General features: G+C 40.6%; 1 protein-coding gene and 1 pseudogene across 12 annotated transcripts in view; both read right to left on the reverse strand.

The window, feature by feature from the left end:
- LOC110257151 lies at positions 4,727 to 6,958 on the reverse strand (annotated as a pseudogene).
- The window catches only part of NEMP2 (nuclear envelope integral membrane protein 2), a 402,284-nt gene continuing 389,341 nt past the window's right edge, over positions 7,781 to 20,723 (reverse strand). For 8 of the 12 annotated variants that reach the window (XM_021076065.1, XM_021076063.1, XM_021076062.1 and 5 more), the window contains 6 exons: positions 20,579 to 20,651; positions 18,691 to 18,784; positions 16,866 to 16,980; positions 14,829 to 15,054; positions 10,743 to 10,919; positions 7,781 to 10,045 (listed from right to left, as the gene is read on the reverse strand). In XM_021076065.1, the coding sequence (XP_020931724.1) occupies positions 9,904 to 10,045; positions 10,743 to 10,919; positions 14,829 to 15,054; positions 16,866 to 16,980; positions 18,691 to 18,784; positions 20,579 to 20,651 (827 nt within the window). In that variant the 3' untranslated portion in view covers positions 7,781 to 9,903. Of the gene's footprint in view, positions 10,046 to 10,742; positions 10,980 to 14,828; positions 20,652 to 20,723 lie in introns of all 12 variants that reach the window. The other 4 variants (XR_002339400.1, XR_002339399.1, XM_021076060.1 and 1 more) reach the window with 3 other exon arrangements.

The raw sequence follows: 20,723 nt of genomic DNA on the forward strand, positions 1-20,723 counted from the left end.
CTATATTGGCTCATGGCTTACCATGCTGGACAGTGCAGGAACAGAGGAAACACCTTTGGGAGTTCTCTGGGCCATTAGTTTCCTCATCTTCATTATGAAAATGAGCCTAAAGTTAATGTTACTCTGTGAAGATGAGGGCATGCTGTGACAGAACTGACTGTAGGGAAGTAAAAGATGATTTTCCCTTCAGGAGTTCTGTCTTTGGGTGCCAGGGGACAAGACAGCTACTTCTGAAGCCCCAAACAACTCCTGTGCCACTTTAGCAAAGTTCTAAGGCTACCTCGCATAAGAATTCCAGACCATTCTGCAGATGGGAGAGAGGTTGGTGCTGGGGTGGGGATAGAACAAAGGGGTGAAAGGGGAAGTGGGTTCTCAGATCACTAAGTATTTACCTTATGAGGGATAAACTGTGGTCTGATAAGAGAGGAACTAGAAACTTGGTGATGTTTAGAATGGGTTAGAAATGAGCCAGTCCAGGTGGGTGCCTAATTCTCAGTCAGCTCCCATCTGCCTTCAGCTGCTAATATAGGACCACTTGCCCTACAGTGGCTCCAGGGAGTTCCCAGTTTTTAGATGCAAACCAAGAACTTTACAGTGCTGGTGTTAGGAGTGCTGGCTCTGGAGCCCCACTGTCTGGATTTGAGTCTCATTTCTGCCAGTGAGAACTTACACACATAAGTAATTTTCCTGGGTGTTAGGGACCACCTCCATAAAATTAAGGTGATTATGGCATTTGCCTTTCAGGTTCTTTTGAGTTTAAATGACATAGCTGACACACAGCTTCATAAATATTGCTATCATTTTTGTGTGGCAGATAGCCATGGCAAGAGGAGTACTGTCTCATCTCTCCAACCAAGGCCTAGCTCTCTTAGTATTTTGTTAACATTTAAATCTGCAACCATATTGCATGCTTCCAAACTACAGTGCTATGTAAAATGGTTACCTATACCTAGTAAGCTAATAAGGCATTCAGTTCCAGCGTGCATCGAAAACAGTAAGTGGTTGGAGATATGAATGAATTAGTTAAAAGACAAAATTAAAGCATAAATTTGAAGAGGACGGGGAAAAAATGGCAAGTAATGTTATATGTCAGCCAACTGGATAACCTAGAAGAAATAGACAAATTTCTAGAAACACACAGCTTGCCAAGACTGAATCAAGAAGAAATAATTTGAACAGATCAATCACTAGAAGTGAAAAGGAATCTGTAATTAACAAACAAATAAAAACTCCCTGCAAACAAAAGTCCAGAACCAAATGGCTTCACTGGAGAATTCAACCAGACATATAAAAAGAAACTAATAGCTACCCTTCTCAAACTATTCCAAAAAATTGAAGAGGGAGGAACACACCCAATTCATTCCACAAGGCCATCATTACCCTGGTACCAAAACCAGACAAAGACACTACAATTAGAGAAAAACCAATATCTTTGATGAATATAGATGTAAAAATCCTCAACAGAATATTATCAAACTGAATTCAGTAATACATAAAAAGGATCACACATCATGATCAAGTTAGATTTATTAGTGGGTCACAAGGATTATTCAATACACACAAATCAATCAATGTGATCTGCCACATCAACAAAAGGAAAGACAAAAACCACATGGTCATCTCAATAAATGCAGAAAAAGCTTTGACAAAACTCAATATCCATTTGTGATTAAAAAAACTCATCAAACTGGGTGTAGAGGGAATATATCTTAACATAATAAAGCTCATTTATTCCAAACCCACAAACAACATAATACTCAACAGTGAATAGCTGAAAGCTTCCTTTACTAAATTCAGGAACAAGACAAAGATGCCCACTCTTATAGTATTGGAAGTCCTAGCCAAAGCAATCAGACAAAAAAAATAAAAGGTATTCAAACTGGAAGGGAAGAGAGAAAACTATCACTATTTGCAGATGATATGATATTCTACATAGAGAACCCTAAAGTCTCCACACCAAAACTGTTAGAATAAATGAATTCAGCAAAATTATAAGATAACAAGATGAATACACGCAAAACACAAAAGATTTCTATACACTAATAATGAAATATCAGAAAGAGCAAGTTAAAAAAATCCCATTTGAAATCATATCAAAAAGAATAAAACAACTAGGAATAAATTTTACCAAGGAGGTGAAAGACCTATATTCTAAAAACTATAAAATATTGATGAAAGAGACTGAAGATGATTCAAAGAAATAGAAAGATACTCAGCATGCTTTTAGATTGGAAGAATCATTGTTATTAAAAGAGCCATACTACCCAAAGCAATGTACTGACTAGATGCAATTCCTATCAAAATACACAGGAATTTTTCTACAGAACTAGAGCAAATAACCCTAAAATTTATAAGGAACCACAAAAGACTCAGTATTGACAAAGCACTCCTGAGAAAAAAGAACAAAGCTGGAGGTTTAACCCTCCCAGATTTCAGACTATACTACAAAGGTACTTTTATCAAAACAACATGGTGTTGGCACAAAAATAAATATATACATCAACAGAACAGAATGGAGAATCCGGAAATAAACCCATACACCTATGGTCAATTAACGTGTGACAAAAGATACAAGAATACACAACAATGGAGAAAAGACAGTCTCTTCAACAAGTAGTGCTGGGAAAGCTGGACAGCCATATGTAAAATAATAACATTAGAACATTCCCTCAAACCATATATAAAAATAAACTCAAAATGGTTTAAAGACCTAAATGGAAGACATGGAACCATAAACCTCCTAGAAGAGAACATAAGTGACATACTCTTTGTCATAAATTTTAGTAATGTTTTCTTGGTTCAATCTCCCAAGGCAAAAAAAAAAATTTTTTTAAAGCAAAAATGAACAAATGGGTCCTGATCAAACTTAAAACAGAAACCATCAACAAAATGAAAAGACAACTTAAGGAACTACAGAAAATATTTGCAAGTGATGTGACCAAAGTGCTAATATCCAAAATACATAAACAAATGATACAACTCAATATAAAAGTGGGCAGAAGACATAAACACTTTTCCGAAGAAGACATACAGACGGCTAACAAGCACATGAAAAGATGCTCAACACCACTAATTATTAAAGAAATGTAAATCATAACTGTAATGAGGTAACACCTCCCAGAATGGGCATCATCAAAAATTCTACAAATAAATGCTAGATGGAATTCCCATCGTGGCTCAGTTGTTAACGAAACTGACTAGTAACCATGAGGTTTCGGGTTAGATCCCTGGCTTTGCTCAGTGGGTTAAGGATCCGGTGTTTCCGAGAGCTGTGGTGTAGGTTGCAGATGTGGCTCAGATCCTGTGTTGCAGTGGCTCTGGCACAGGCTGGCAGCTACAGCTCTGATTGGACCCCTAGGCTGGGGACCTCCATATGCCCTAAAAAGACAAAAAGACCAATAATAATAATAATAAAAAACACTCGAGAGGGTGTGGAGAAAAGGGAACCCTCCTACACTGTTAGTGGAAATGCAAATTAGCACAGCCATTATGGAAAACAGTATGGAAGTTCCCTAAAAAACTAAAAATAGAATTACCATATGATCCAGCAATTCCACTCCTGGGTATATATTTGGAAAACTGAAAACACTAATTCAAAAATATAGTCTCCAATGTTCACAGCAGCACCATTTACAAGATGTGGAAGCAACCCAAGTGCCCATTAGTAGATGACTGGATTGAAAAGATGTAGTATATCTATACAGTGGAATATTCCTCAGCCATAAAGAGGAAGGAAATACTGGAGTTCCTACTGTGGCTCAGCGGATTACTAACCTTATTAGTATCCATGAAAATGTGGGATCGATCCCTGGTCCTGCTCAGTGGGTTAAAGATCCTGTGTTGCTGTGAGCTGTGGTTTAGGTTGCAGACACAGTTCGGATCCCATGTTTCTGTGGCTGTGGTGTAGGCCAGCTGCTACAGTTCTGATTTGACCCCTAGCCTAGGAACTTCCATATGCTGCACCCTAGGCCCTTAAAAAAAAAAAAAAAAAAAAAAAGGAATACTGCCATCTGCACCACTGTAGATGGACCTAGAGAATATAATGTTTAATGAAATAAGTCAGGGAAAGGCAATACTATATGATATTATTTATATGTGGAGCCTAAAAAATAATAAAAATGAATTGATACACAAAACAAAAACAGACTCAGACATAAAAAAACAAACCTATGGTTACCAAAGGGGAGAGGGAAAAGGGGAGGTGCAAATCAGGAGTATGAGGTTAACAAAGTACTACGTATAAAATAGGTAAGGAACAAGGATATACTGTACAGCACAGGGGATTATGCCCATTATCTTCTAATAACCTCTAACAAAATATAATCTGTAAAAATACTGAGTCACTATGCTGTACATCTGAAACTAACCCACCATTGTAAATTAACTATACCTCAATAAAAATGACAAATAACAATGACAGTTTCACAGCATACAAAGCCACAGAGTTATATTATGGTTATGATATAGGTTATGATATAGGTTATGACCTGTTCTACAATGTCAGTGTTTCTTTTTCTTCTAAGAGATGTCAACAAATGTGGAAAAAAAGGAGTTCCTGTTGTGCCTCAGTGGGTTACTAACCTGACTGGTATCCATGAGGATGTGGTTTCAACCCCTGGCCCCACTCAGTGGGTTAAGGATCAGGCATTGCTGTGAGCTGTGGTGTAGACTGCAGGTGTGGCTTGGATCCCATGTTGCTATGGCTGTGGTGTAGGCTGGCAGTTGCAGCTCTGATTCAGCCCCTAGCCTGGGAACCTCCATATGCTGCAGACGTGGCCCTAAAAAGCAAAAACAAACAAACAAAACCCAAGAACTTTATAATCATTTAACAAATTATGTACGGTTTTCTTTCCCAGATAGTCAGCTGAGGATGCTATACTTTTGAACTCTAAACTTATATTTTTTAAAAGGCCAGGAATTTTTTTTATTCCCTGAACAGATCTATAGGGTCTTGAAACATAACATCCAGACCAGAACTACTCAAAGTGTGGTTATGGGCTGGTGCTGTCCATAAAGTGTGGCTGGTGGGTGACAGAACAGAAATTAAGCCCTTCAAAACACGGCACTCTGACGTTGGCATAACATCCCAGCATATGACCACTGGGCTTTGGTGTGTCTTTTTAAAAAAATTACTTGATTTTTCTAATTTTAGTGTATTTTATAAAAGTATTGCTTGTGATGGATTGGGTGGGTGGAACTGGTCCATCATCCCAGATAATTTAGGAGCACTGTCACGGATCATGAGCTACAGTACAGAAGCTAAAGCCACATACATAACATGAGATGTCATCTCTAGAACAGATTAGCCATGGGGCCACTTGCACAACTTTTTTTTTTTCTAGAATTAAAAAAATTTTAATACAGTTCAAATCAGCATGCATGCTTCACTTCAGCTTCTTCACGGCCAAACTTGGGGGCAGGGACTACTTCAGCTTCTCTGCCTTCTTTGTCTGTGATGACCGAGGTGTACAGGTAACTGCTGCATCGAACTTTAAACATCACGTTATCCTTATTTTTCTTGATCTTGACAGATTTGGCACCCTTTTGTCTGGCCCTAAGCAGAAAGTCCTTGACTTCCTCAATTTTGCGGGGCATGGCGACAAGGCTCAAACCTTGAACAGCAAGGAGGGAGCAGAACAGAAAAGGACTTTTTTTTTAAAGACAGTAATGAAGGAAGTAGAAAGAGCACTGGGCCTGAAAGCAGGACACACTGGGGCTCAAATTCTGATTCTACCACTTTAGCTATATATGTATTTCAGCAACTTTTTCTTACCTTCTCCAAGTTTGTCCATAGCTATAAAATGGAAATATTAAAACATATTAGAGTGGTTATGAGGTTCAAAAGAAGAGGCGTGGAAAGTGCCTGGTACAGTGCCTGAAGGATCGCCAACAAATGCTGGTACTTCTCTTTCTCCTTTTGATCACTGCCTTTTTGGAAAGTGGACTAAATCTAGAAAACAGATCCTCCAAATTATTAAAACAATAAACAAAAGCAGTTATCCCACTGAATGCATTTTCTAGGATTTAACCCAAATCTCTGGTGACCTATTAGGGTAACACATTCAGGGATCACAGCAAAAGTATTCAAAGTTACCTTAACTAGATTCCTAGACCGCAGAAAGACTGAAGATTTGAACGTAACTGAATAAACGACACGCCCACTCAAGGCGGGTGGTGAATGTTGGTCAGGAACAAAAAAATTAGAAAAACGGTAGTCACAGGGAGGAAAATGTTGTCAGGGCCTGCAGACACTGGAAGGGTGGTCTCTGCCATGGACCAGGTATCCCATCACCTAGGAGAAGCTAGCCCCCCTGGGGGGTGTCTGTATTAGCCATTTTGGCCTGTTGACATTAAACATGTGAGTTATATAGCAAACTCCCTTTGTTTTCTTTCTGTTCACCAAGAAACCTGTTTATTACAATTTTGATTCCCCATAGACCTGTCTTCAGAGAATCTAGGGGTTCTCTGAAATCAGTTCAAGTAATTTTATCCCTATGCCAGTTATGTTTTTGGCTGTAGATCACTAAATGGACAGACTATATGAACTGGCTAATGTGGGACAGGTCATCTTATAGTGCAATGACAAAAACAGGGATCTGAATCAGTAAGGCCACAAGTCCCCAACCATATGGTTAATTCATCAATGGTCTCGCCACCCAGTAGGGTCTCTCAGAAGGCAGCTTGCTCCTGGGGTCAGGTGAAAATACCCATCTTGGTACAGGCTTCTTCAAATTTCCACACTGATTAAGTTTCCTATGCATAGGATCTTTCTCTTTCAGTTGGACAAAAAAAAAAAAAAAAAAAAAGCTGTGCTTCTCTAACTCTGAAGAATAATCACACACAGGGTAATATAAGACTGCTTTTCTTTTTTACGGCTGCACCTGGAGCATATGGAAGTTCCTGGGCCAGGGTTTGAATCAAAGCTGCAGCTGCAGCCCATGCCACAGCCATGGCAACACCAGATATGAGCCACATCAGTGACCTACGCCAAAGCTTTTGGCAACACCAGATCCTTAACCCACTGAGCAAGGCTAGGGATGGAACATGCATTCTCATGGAGAACATGTCGAGTCCTTAACCTGTTGAGCCACTATGGGAACTCCTTTCTTTTCTTGATGTCATTCCAGGGGTCTTAATTCTTCCACATGTTTAGATATATTGATATAACCCATCAGCTATTCCAAACCTCTTAAATTTCTAGATTTTAAGTCATAAATTCAAATATTGTCCTAAATGTCAGATGGACACTCCCCTGCAATTCAGCCCTAAATATTACTGGCAAACTATACAAGTAATTCACAAAGCATTTTTTGTGATATGTAAAATGTGTTTTAAGACCTTTTACAAATCACATTGAATGATATGATTGTTTAAGCATGGCCACCTACACTACTGCTCTCACCCACATGTTCTGGTGTCAAATGTCCAATTTGCTAACAACAGTGAGCTTTTGTGAGGCAGCTCCTGTAAGTGCTAACACAATAAAAGTTCTGCTGTGCTCCCTAATTGCACACCTATGGTGGTGAGGCACAGAGCCAACTGTCATCCTCCTGCGAAGGGCAGAGCCTTTTACGAAATGATCATTTAAACCATTTAAAGGCCTTTAAATAAATAAAGAAAAAGAAGAGGGGTGGGGAGAGAGGTAGAGAGAGAGAGACAAAGAAGGGAAGAAGAGAAAACAGATCTCGTAGAGGAATTATACATGTTTGATGGGGACTAGAGCTGAGTTCAGCGCTGTAATAAACCCTGATTGAAATGAACACAACAGAAATACACCAGCTATATCACAAGTAATGCTTTTAATTGTTTAGCTTCTTACAGGACTCACATAACAGAAAGAGACAAATCCATGACTTCCTCTAAAACATGAAAAACAATGTCCCCAAAGACCATAGCTCTTTTTCTCTTTCTTTAGGTATTTTGTAACAGTAAACATGGTGACATCAGCTTGCTGGCCCACCAGAAGCTGCTTCCTTCCATCACTGGCACCTCTTCACCCTGGTGCAGGTAGGCCTAGCGGCTGTCTTGGCTGGGATGTCCCCAGCAGGCTGTACACACCACACACACACACACACACACACACACACGGGGTAGTACACACACCACCTCCTGGGAGGTGAACAGAGTGAGCACAACCACAAACTCGTCTCATATATTTATAATAAAGCACCAATAAATAGAATTATAAAAAAAAGAACTGATTAAACTGTGACAAAAATGACGTTAAGAACCATTTACACTTCTAAAACGGTCATCGTCATCCTAAATCCAAATGGAAAATGTCTTGACTTTTATATCAAAGTCTATGTGAAAGCAGATTAAACTGAGTACATTTCACAAAAATAGCAAAGCTCTTGACATTACAAGGTGTCTGGCAAAAAGACCTGTAAAATACTGACACACTGCTTCAAAGAGGAAATATTTGAAAATCAATCTGACAGTTCCAAATGGGCAGCCACGCTCTTATGCAACAACATAGAAAAACTCTACTAAATTTGGCTCAGGAAAGCAGGAAATTATCTGTATGTTCCTCCTCCATAACCCTTCTTCTAGTCCTCATTCATTATGCGGCTACTCTTTATGACCTCACAGCAAAAGGGCCCATACCTGATTCTTACAGAGAATCAATCCAGCAACTTCTCAACCCTTAGGTTGCTTTGCCACTTTCAGATCTTTTCTCATGCCTTGTTTTGGCTTCTTTTCCTCAGGGTCAGAGCTCACAGTTAGTCCCTCATTTCACTCTGAATATAACATTAGGAATCAAGAAAAAAAGATTTGTTCTCTGTAAGAAAGATCACAAACCTGTTTTGTAGGAAATTGTTATAAACATATATAACTAATAAACAATTTTAAAAGATAGGCCACTCAATTTAAAATGTCACAAGAGGTTAAATGCTTTCAATTTCAACATACAGAAAACCCTATGAGAAGTAATTCTAATTTCTGATCTTTATATATGACTATAAAAGTCTTATCAAAACTTTAAAATATAATCTTAGGAAAATGTTTCTCTTTATTATAGTTATCAAACAGCTAGTTGGCTATTATTTAAAAATTAAAAATAAAAGAGTTACCAACATTGTGAGACCCAAGGCTATGGAGAGATGGCCCCTTGGCTTGCTTCTAAAGGTCTCTTCTACCTGAGTGGTACAAAACCATAGGGCTGGAGTTCTAGCACTAGAGCTGCCTCTGAAAAGCTTTGTGGTCTCGGAGAAGTTAGTTAACCTCCCCAAAGCTCAACTCCTCCTCCATCATCAGCAGTTCCCAAACATGTGTTCCAAGGAATATTAATCTCATGAAAAAAGGGTTCTGTGGTCAAAGTAAGTCAGACACTGCTGAGCACAGTTTCTCCTCTTCGGAGATTCGCAGTGTGCATTAGCATTACTAAAGGCTCTGAGAAGTCCTGCAGTACATTTGTTTATCCTGTATCAGTATTAGTTGACCTCAGGATCCCTTTATCCACTGATGCTTATTACCATCCTGTGGACTACACTTTGGAAAACACTGGTCCAGCATTATCTCGTGTCTCTTCTAGCACTTACATTGATCACACATAGGAAAAGCAATGCAGAATCTTCTGACGCAGGTCCTGGGAAATGAGAGGATTTAATGCCCTGGAGTTGATAAGGCACCTATTAATATTAATTGGCCCCTTAAAGATCAACATAATTCCTTCTTCCTAATGAAACTCTTCATTCAAGGAAAGTGGTAGTGACCATCACAGAATCTTGTAGGTCACCTACAGTACAATTTGCAGAAGTAGCCAAGAAGGATTATCTCTAACACAGTTCCTTTCCAGCGTGATTTGACTTTTCTCCACAGCAAATGCTCTTGCCACTGTTCTCTAGAATGGTTCTGCCCACCTTTAATAGGATCTCTGCCCTTCCTTGTCCAGAATGATTATCAGTGTGCAGGTAGACTGTCAGGAGTCCTCAGGTTAAAGAGCTGCTCTTCCAAGAAGGCACCCCCAAGGCCATACTGTTCTTCATGCAGACTAATTTCTTCAGGTGACAAGTGGCTTCCTCCAAGAACAAAGTCTGCAAACCTAGTAAGATTTTTTTTTTGTTTTAAACAAAGTTAATGTTATCATAGAAAGGTTTATATGAAAGATAACATGTTCCCCTGCTACTTTTCCCCTTTAACTAAATTTTTGACTTTGCATCAATAGACGATGGCATTTACACAGTAGGTATAAAAACGGGCATGGCCTATGTGTTCCTTATCCAGATATTCAGGGAAAAGGTAGAGAAGTGGGCAGACTCAGAAGGACAGAATGCTGCCAAAGATACCCACCTGTGTTTTCTAATTCCTTTGTTCTTATTAAACATATGACTTATTCATTATTTTTGTGTAAATACTTCCCCCTTCGATCTTGGAGGACACTGTCATTTGGATAAAGCCATGCAGAAGTAGAAGCAGTAAGGAAAAGATGTTGGGGACAGAGATGGCTTTCCTGGTGAACTTTACAAATGACCTTCCATACCCGTAGAGTGAGGGGCAGGTGACACCACCCATCCCACCCTCTCCCGATAAAGCACATCAGATCAAGAGTGATACTGATGCTGAGGGTTCCATGGTGCGAGTCAGAGCACTGGGGCAAAAGAAGACGCTCTGACAGCTTCTGCATCATTTGTTATCCAGGGAAGCTGTCTGTTTCTAGCCTGAAGTATCTGAGCCAAAATGTCATGGTATTGCACAGTAGCTCCAACTCAGGCTGGTTCAGGCAGCTGAGCGGGACTTACTTTTTCGGCTCCTGGAGCCTGGAGACGGCCAGCCAGGATGGGAAGCCAGGGCTGCGGCAGGCCTGGCGCAGCTCCTCCAGAGCTTGGGTTGTTGCAGCATCGGCCTGTTCCCTGTATTCGTCTTCAGTAAGATACTTAACCACCAGCTTTTCTGATGTAAACCAGTTCTTCATTTTCCTAAAACAGGTGGCATTTGGTTGCTAGATTCCTGGCCATATTTGGTTGCTCAATTCAACCCTTAAGATTTATAAAAATACATTTCTTAGACAGTAATGGTAATAATTCTTCACTTCCTCTATATCATGCTAGACTCTATTACCGTTCTCATGACTGAGGTTTGTAGAATATGTAGTCTGGGTCTAATAGTACATTTCTCCTCTTCCTAGACCATCCTAAATAATGTCCTAAGGCAACTGAGGATCCATTTCTAATAGATCCTCTATGTGTCTTCCTTAGTGATTTCAAATCACACCATCGGACAATTAAAAGTCTGCCTTGCAGATTTTCTTGGGCGCTAACAAATGCAAGCCTTTGTTATGTCCTTTTATGGAGACCCAGCAAAAACACCTGCCACTTAACAGAGCAGCCGGGAAGATCTGTGGGATATCGCCTCCACCTAGTGGTGGTGATTCTGACTAACTTTTGAGAGGGAGTAAACTCTATACAATGACTTATAACAATTTTTCCTTTGCTACATGCTGAAGGGCATGCATTGGAATTTGTTTCCAACTAGGAAAATCCTAAAGGGAAGAATGTCATAAAAATGGGAATGATGAAATGGTTTTAACATATATTTGTCAATGAGTATAAAAAATGTTTTGGGGAGTTCCCATTGTGGCTCAGTGGTAACAAACCTGACTAGTATCCCTGAAGATGAGGGTCTGATTCCTAGCCTTGCTCAATGGGTTAAGGATCCGGCATTGCTGTGAGCTGTGGAGTAGGTCACGGATGGCTTGGATCTGGCATTGCTGTGGCTGTGGCATAGGCAGGCAGCTACAGCTCCGATATGACTCCTAGCCTAGGAACTTCCGTATGCCGCGGGCGAGGCCCTGAAAAACAGAAAGGAAAAAAAAAAGTTTTGGATGGTTTAAAATTAAATTTAACCAGAGATCCCAAATATAACTGAGTGTTAGAATTACCAGGAGGTGTTCTAAATATGTATTTTCTTGGGGTTTGGGACCTGAAAAATCTTTTAGCATTTAGTGATTGCCCAGTGGTTGACGAGCTGGGTCAGGACTGACATTTCCTTCTCCTTTCCTGAACACCTAGCCTGGTCTCCCTAGAGGAAAACTCCTGGGCTCTGAACAGAAGACTGGGACATAGTCCTACTTTGAGGTTTACCCACTGAAGACCTGGGGCAATTCCTTCCCAACTCTGAGCCTTACTTTGCTCATATGCAAAACAAACAAACCAACAACCGCCTCCCCCGCCAAAAAAAATCCAAAAGCAATTATCTACCTCAGGAGGTCACTGTACAGATGGAAAACATTATTTTATGTCAACCTTTCCCACAGGTTTAGCAGTGGGTGGCCTAGAGTAAATATTGGATAAAGATAACCAAAAGAGTAGCTATGTATTATTAGAACCCATTCAAACCGTTCTTTGCAAACCAGAAAGTACTATACAAATCAATGTGTTATTTCCTCTGGTTTATTATTTAACTTATAAGTTCCTGTTTTATCCTCAAATTATTCACTAGCAAAATGAAAAGCTGAAGAACGTACAAAACATTTTGATCATTACATATGTGTTAACAGAATGCCCAGCAGGTACATAAAGGCATCATCCTGCAGGTGACAGAACACACTCTACTCTTGGCAGGACAGTGGATGTTTGAAGGGAAAGTGGAAGGAATTCTCTTTCAGGTTCCTCAGGCCACAAACCAGCAAAGGAACAGAGCTCTGGAGATGTGGAGTGGCCTGTCTCCACCTGGCAGAGGGCCCTCTGAGAGCCAGCCACAGGCACTGCCTGCCTCTGAAACAGGGCAGAGAGAAGTCAGCATCAGTCCCTCTGACCCTGCCTTGCCAACGTTCTCTGCATAGGGGTCCTGTCGCTAGGTCATTTTAACTGTGATGTCACTACACGTGCAGTCATCAGATCCATAAACTACACGTTACCACTGTCTCCTTCTTTACAGCCAAGCTTACTTGTAAATATTTATTACCCGTTCTTCCAGCCTTGATCTCACTGCTCTATTCCAGGCCTGCATCACCTTTTGCCTGGACCACTGGATGTCTGATGACTGGTCTCCTGCCTCAGAACCAACCCTTACATCCACCCTCTGTGCGAGAAGATGGATGGGCCTCATCCCACCACCTAATGAATGTTCATAAGTCTCCGCTTTGATTTTTGTTATATTCTTAGTTTCAGACTAGTTGCCCACATTTAAAAACCCTAAGAATTTACATTCTAATCCATATTCCCAGCTTTTCTAGAAAACCAGAGAGAGGGCAAAGCAAGGCCCATTTCCCCACATGGCAACAGTCAACTCACGCTGAGTGGTAACTGCCCCCATTTCGATGAGGCTATGTTGTACAATTTCCCACAGGCTTCGCCCCTGCCTTATCTCTGCTCAGAATCACTCTCTCAGTATCTGTTGGGGACTCAAGCATTGTGACTTCTTAACTCCTGTCTAGGCGGCAGCAGCCTGAGCACTAGCTCAACGGCCTAATGGTCCTCAGCCTCCAATGTGTACATGATCAGATTTGATTTTTCAGCACGACCTGCAACGCCCCCATGACCTGGTTGACATCCACCTTGCTCGACTGCCTTGTAATGGTACCAAACCCGGCTTTCTCCTGATCAGGAAGGCTCTTCCTACACTTATTATTTGCCTGTTTTGATTCATTAAGATTCAGTCCAGAACTATCTCCTCTAGAAACTTCCCTGAACTTTTTTTTTATATGCCATAGTTCCTAGGCAGGACTATTTTAACACTGTAGAGCTATAGAAATGTATGCCTATGCCTCAACAAGTACACCTCATGGGTAGGCACCATCTCCACCTATGTACCTCATACAAAAACAGGGGCTCATGGAGTCCCTGTCGTGGCTCAGTGGTTAACAAACCTGACTAGCACCCTTGAGGATGAAGGTGCAGACCCTGGCCTCGATCAGTGGGTTAAAGATCCAGCCTTGCTGTGAACTGTGGTGCAGATCACAGATACGGTTCTGATCCTGTGTTGCTGTGGTGTAGGCCAGAAGCTACAGCTCTGATTCGACTGGGAATCTCCATATGTCACAGGTGCGACCCTAAAAAGACCCTGCCCCCCAAAAAAACCATGCTCGGATTCCATCACTGAAGTCATAATCAAGCTATGACAACAGAAGCTATCTTTTTTTTTTTTGTCTTTTTGCCATTTTTCTTGGGCCGCTCCAGTGGCATATGGAGGTTCCCAGGCTAGGAGTTGAATCGGAGCTGTAGCTGCCGGCCTACACCAGAGCCACAGCAACGCGGGATCCGAGCCGCGTCTGTGACCTACACCACAGCTCACGGCAACGCCGGATCCTTAACCCATTGTGCAAGGCCAGGGATCGAACCTGCAACCTCATGGTTCCTAGTCGGATTCGTTAACCACTGAGCCACCACGGGAACTCCTCATCTTTTTTTCTGTATTTGCGAAAGGCTCAAGCCTTACCTTAAAACCTAAGAGAAAGGAAAGTCCCAAGTATAAATAATAACTTCCCATCCTCTGTGATTCATGTTTCCTAACTCTTATCTCATAAGCACCATAAACATCTCTAAAGCAATCTTGGGCCCTAAAGAAAGAAAACGGAGAATGAAAGAACTTTTAGGCAGCCTGAGCCCAAGTGATTGTGCCACTGATTTTAGTGAATTCAGGGTGAGCTGTCATTACCTAGTAACTGGAGGCACACCTCTGAAAGATTAATGAAGACCAGCAATAGAGATGGGATCAGATGCCTATGTTCTCGATCCTCTCCCTCCCTCAGAGGGCATTTTCATATGGAATGGGAGTTAATGGTGAGATTAAATATGATGTGCCAAAAAATTCCCCCAAAGAGTAACTGAAACCAGAGCTTAAAACGTCTAATTTATGATGGCAGGAAAAAGAAAAAAGATACGCACCACCTCACATAACTGAATGCCTGCAGCAGGTGGCGCAGGTTCCTGGCGGACAGGAGGAGGAGCATCGCTGTGTAGGCGAACTGAGGCCCTGTGACACCAGCATAGATCAGGAGCAGCGAGAGGAGACGCAGTGTCCACGCAAGGAGGCTGACACTCCTCTCCTCAACAAGCGGCCCGTGCTTGTAACAGACAGTAAAGCTGAGACATCCAACTACCAAGATGTAGCCTGTAAAGCAGAAGAATGTAAGGTAATACAATGCTGACCTTGAAAAGTTATGAGAAAAACCCGGCAGACCCATGACTTAGAGCTAAGAACAGAACCAGGAAACCTTTTGTTTGTTTGTTTCAATGAAGTAAGGGTGAAAAATGCATTTAGGACTAGTTTTCCCTTCCATGTGCGATCCTAGGCTGACTTTTGTAATGATTAAGGATGTATAATAATAAATGACTATTATATACTGGTCTACCCGTTTTCTGGCCCAGAGTCCTGGAGGGCAATTGTTTATCATGGTTGTGTTGGCCAGGAATAAACCTCAGCATGTGTCCCAGTCTGCTACAAAACCTATTCATTTTTGCTTTCTAGTTACAATAGGAAAATGTAATTTTACAGTGGAGGGATCAGGGCGCCATCCCTGCAATACAGTGCTCAGTTTCCGTATTGCTAACAGAGGGACAACGAGATAGTCTGTGGTATCTCCTGTTGTGATCCAATGAAAGTGCAAGCCACCTCTTACGTATTCCACCACGTGTTTCATTTGTATCTAAGCAAGCCTCAAGAACTAACTTCCAGGGAGTTCCCGCTGTGGCACAGTGGGTTAATAATCTGGGCTTGTCTCTGTTGAGGCACCAGTTGATCCCTGGTCCGGTGCAGTGGGTTAAGGATCTGGTGTTGTTATAGCTGTGGTGCAATAGGTCACAACTCTGGCACAGACTCGATCCCTGGCCCAGGAACTTCCACATGCTGTGGGTGGGACCAAAAAGAAAAAGAACTAATTTCTAGCTTATAAAAAAAATATAGTGGGGGAGAGAAACAAGTTAAATTATACCACAAAGGAATAATCAGAGAAATCCAGAAAAGTATGACATTATGGGACAACTAACTTGGTCTCTTCAGCACAGCACTGTGATGGGGGGGGGGGACTTGCTATGGATTAAAAGAGACTTACAGGACACAAGAGATGCAAAATGTGATTCTGGACTGTGTCCTACTTTATAAAAATCAACCATCGAGGATGTTTAGAAAATCTGAATGTGGCCTGGATAATAGATGATTTTACATAACTATTATTTATTTTTCATTTAAGAGTTATTTAACAATAGAGGGAAATGCTCCTGCTTTGTAGAGATGCTTACTGAAGGAAATATACCATAAAAGCAATGATTTACTTTGAAAATACTTTAGCATAAAAAGAAAAATGGGCTAAAAACGTAAAATCTTCAAGTGAAAAAAAAATTGATTGCTTTTGTTTTGGGTGGGTGGACCTGAATGAGAAATTTGGCACTGAAAATTTAGAAGAAAACTGATTATTCTCCCATTATGTATTATTTCCCAATTAAAACAAACACTCTAAAAAAGTTTTTTTTTTTTTTAAATAATATCAAACAAGAAGATCAAGTCTCTGTTTCTGAAAAGTCACGTTTTCAACAGTCATTTCTTTAGGATTTCTCACCTTTCACACTGAACTCATTAAGAAAAAGAAAGAGCCACATTTTAGAGAAATTTTTTCATTACAATTTATGTGTGTTAAGAGCTTAATCACAATTTCAAAAGCATATGCAGTCAAAAGGGGCAAATACTTTTTTGCTCCTTTGATCATTAGCATAGAAAACTAAGGATGCCATACTGAAATAGTCTACAGTAAGATCTAATGAACTGAGATCACCAACTACGGAAAATAAAGTATCATTTTAAACAGCTCTTCTCCTTAGTTCAAAATGAAAATCTGGATGCTGGAGAGAAACATATGTCAAAAGACGGTCTCTGGCTGTACTTATTAGCTTTACCGATAACAATGTATTTTTTTAAAATTCACCTACCTAATACATACACTCTGTTTTCATACCACAGCCACTTCACATCTTCCATCAGTTGATACACAACATAAACTGAAGCAAACCAACAACCAACCATTAGAGCCCAAAAGGTGCTATACTGTGTGTGGAAGAAAATAAATGACAGTTTTTGGTTCATTCACTCTCATAAAAATAAAAGTAAACGAATAAACCCTTCGTATTAGAGACTTCCATATCAAACTTCATTGAAGTCAATTCAAGATACTCATGACCCAGCAATCCCACTCTTGGGCATATATCCAGACAAAACTCCCCTTGAAAAAGACACATGCAGGAGTTCCCGTCATGGCGCAGTGGTTAACGAATCCGACTAGGAACCATGAGGTTGCGGGTTCGGTCCCTGCCCTTGCTCAGTGGGTTAACGATCCGGCGTTGCCGTGAGCTGTGGTGTAGGTTGCAGACGTGGCTCGGATCCCGCGTTGCTGTGGCTCTGGTGTAGGCCGGTGGCTACAGCTCCGATTGGACCCCTAGCCTGGGAACCTCCATATGCCGCGGGAGCGGCCCAAGAAATAGCAACAACAACAACAACAAAAGACAAAAAAAAAAAAAAAAGACACATGCACCCGTGTGCTCACTGCAGCACTATTCACAATAGCCAAGGCATGGAAACAACCTAAATGTCCATCGACAGATGAACAGATTAAGAAGATGTGGTATATATACACAATGGAATACTACTCAGCCATAAAAAAAATACCATTTGCAGCAACATGGATGGAATCAGAGACTCTCATATTAAGTGAAGGAAGTCAGAAAGAGAAAGACAAATACCATAAGATATCACTTAGATCTGGAATCTAATATATAGCACAAATGAACTTTTCCACAGAAGAGAAAATCATGGACTTGGAGAACAGACTTGTAGTTGCCAAGGGGGAAGGGAATTTGGGGTTAATAGATGCAAACTATTGCCTTTGGAGTGGATAAGCAATGAGATCCTGCTGTGTAGCACTGGTAACTATATCTAGTCACTTACGATTGAGCATGATAATGTGAGAAAAAAGAATGTATACATGTATGTGTAACTGGGTCACCTTGCTTATAGAACACTGTAGACCAGCTATGATGGAAAAAATAAAAATCATTAAAAATTAAAAAAATTCAGAATACTCTTCCAGATATGGTATACGCACAAGCAGCTTCAATGTCACCTGGGAGCCTGCTGGAAGACAGACTCTCAGGCCCACTGCAGACTCCTCAACCAGTCTACATTTCAAGAGGAACCCCTACGTGACCTGCATGAATGTTGATGTAGGAGAAGTGCCATTCTAAAGAATAAATTTATCTCAAACTAATGCTTGTGTGGCAGGCTTTCATCACAGTAACTAAAAAATAGCATCATGATCTAATATTTATGTATCTTTGACTAAGTACAGAACATTGTTCTACCGAAGGTGTTTTGGGGAACTAATAATAATGAAGAAATCCCCAGATGTAGCAATGCTATTATTCAAAGCCCTGATGGTTCAGCATCACGATGTTCCTCAGCTATGCCAAAAGAAATTTTCACTCAGCATAAAAGGAACCCCTGGCACTCATAAGAAAAATATATTACCTAGAAAATAAAAGAGTCTCAAAAAAAGTATCACCAAAACTTAATACTTACACTTACACACAGTAACAAATGAGAATGGAATCTCTACAAAAAGATATTTTAAGCCAGTTTAATACAGTGAAGAAATACAGTTTGAATTAGGAACTATCATAATGAACATGAATTCATTTTGATCTTTTCATGCTTATGAGAGCATGATTTCCATTTTTATTCATTTGCACATAGTATACTTACCTTAGGAATGAATCTTTTCACCAACAGCAGGACAAAGACTAATGTCATTAGAATACCTAGCACAGTCCCCGAAGAGTAATAGAAAACAGGGCTTCTGTCAAGACAATCAGATAAAAGCTATGTAAATGCCAAGTCCCACTTTCAGTATTAGAAACATGTTAAACTTAATGACAGTAAGCCATAAAGAATAACAAGAAGATGGCAGCTTTAACTACACGCCATACTCTTTAAAAAATGAAATTTCTAGGAGATTTGGCTCAGTGGAAACAAATCTGACTGGTATCCATGAGGACGCACGTCTGATCCCCGGCCTCACTCAGCAGGTTAAGGATCCAGTGTTGCTGTGAGCTGTGGTGTAGGTCACAGATGCGGCTTAGATCTGGTGTTGCTATGGCTGTGGTTGGCCAGCACCTACAGCTCTGATTTGACCCCTGGCATGGGAACCTCCATAAGCCATGGATGTGGCCCTAAAAAGAACTACAACAACAACAAATTAAAAGAAGGAGAAATTTCTAGGAGTTCCCTTGGAGGCACAGCAGGTTAAGAATCTGGTGTTGTCAATGCTGTGGCTCGGGTTGCAGCTGTGGCATGGGTTTGATCTCTGGACCTAGAACTTCTGCATGCTGTGAGTGCAGCAAAAATAAAAAGGAAAGAAAAAGAAAAAAGAAATCTCTACTTGAAATTTATGGTAAATAGCTTGCTACTAACTCAAAACAGAATATCCGAGTTACCTTCTGTGTTCAGAATCTAGTCCAATAATTATTGGAGCACCTATCACGAGGGAGGCACTTGTCTGAGAACTTCACATGTATTCACAGTAGCCCTGTGACATAGTTATCCATGGCTAAATTTTACATGGGAGGAAACTAAGGCATCAAGAAGTTAAAAACCTTTCTCAGGTCAGAATCTCCCAGCTGGAGGATTCGGACTTGCAGCCCAGCTTCTCTGAGTCCACGGTTTACTGCTCAGGCTATGTCAGCAGCATACAATTTATTAAGACCATGGAGGACGTTAAACACACTCTGTTACACCATAAGGAAAAGCTCAAAAATGAATAATGTCCACAATAGCAAGTAAAGAAGTAATATATTATGGAAAGAAAATTTTTTTACACGAAAGGATTTATAAGAAACAAAATACCAGATAAAATGTTTATCCAAGCCCAGATATTTGTTAAATTCAACCTTCTGTATCAGAGCCAGAAATTTAGGAGTTAGCTCAAAGGTGAGAGAGGAAGGCACCTGGCATCAGAAAACCTGAGCATATGGAGTTCCCGTTGTGACGCAGCAGAAATGAATCCGACTAGGAACCATGAGGTTGCGGGTTTGATCCCTGGCCTTGCTCAATAGGTTAAGGATCCAGTGCTGCCGTGAGCTGCTGTGTAGGTTGCAGACGTGGCTAGGATCTGGTGTTGCTGTGGCTATGGCATAGGCTGGCAGCAACAGCTCCGATTAGACCCCTGGCCTGGGAACCTCCATATGCTGTGGGTGCAGCCCTAAAAAGACAAAAGACAAAACAAAAAAAGGAAACCTGAGCATAAATTTCAGCCCTGGCAAGACTAGTCATACGATGACAGATGTTGGTTTTCTCATCCATAAAATTAGAACAATAATACAGAGCTCATAAAATTATCAAGAGAGTCAAACCAACTAAATATATGTTAATACGTCATACAAAATAATGCATGGGAAAGCACTCTGTAACCAGTACCTATCCTACTATACAAATGACTTACTGGTTTTAAAAATCTTTCAAACACTAGCTTCAGACCTATTTTTTGCAAAAACTAAAGCAAGAACTATAGACTAGTGGGAAATATCTAGCATAGGGTCAAAAATGCACAAAATTTTTGATTAACAAAATTAAGAAAGTAAAAATGATTACTTACTGACTTAAGGTTTTTGCATAAAAAAAGAGGAAAACGCCCGCTACAAATATGAGGAAGAGTTTGAAATCCACAACTGGAGCAAAAAAGACAGGGGCACACAACAAAGATTTTGTGTCAACACAGTGTTAATGAAAGAACAGTTCAT

The sequence above is a fragment of the Sus scrofa genome, chromosome 15 (genome assembly GCF_000003025.6).
Source record: "Sus scrofa isolate TJ Tabasco breed Duroc chromosome 15, Sscrofa11.1, whole genome shotgun sequence".
Lineage (NCBI taxonomy): Eukaryota > Metazoa > Chordata > Mammalia > Artiodactyla > Suidae > Sus > Sus scrofa.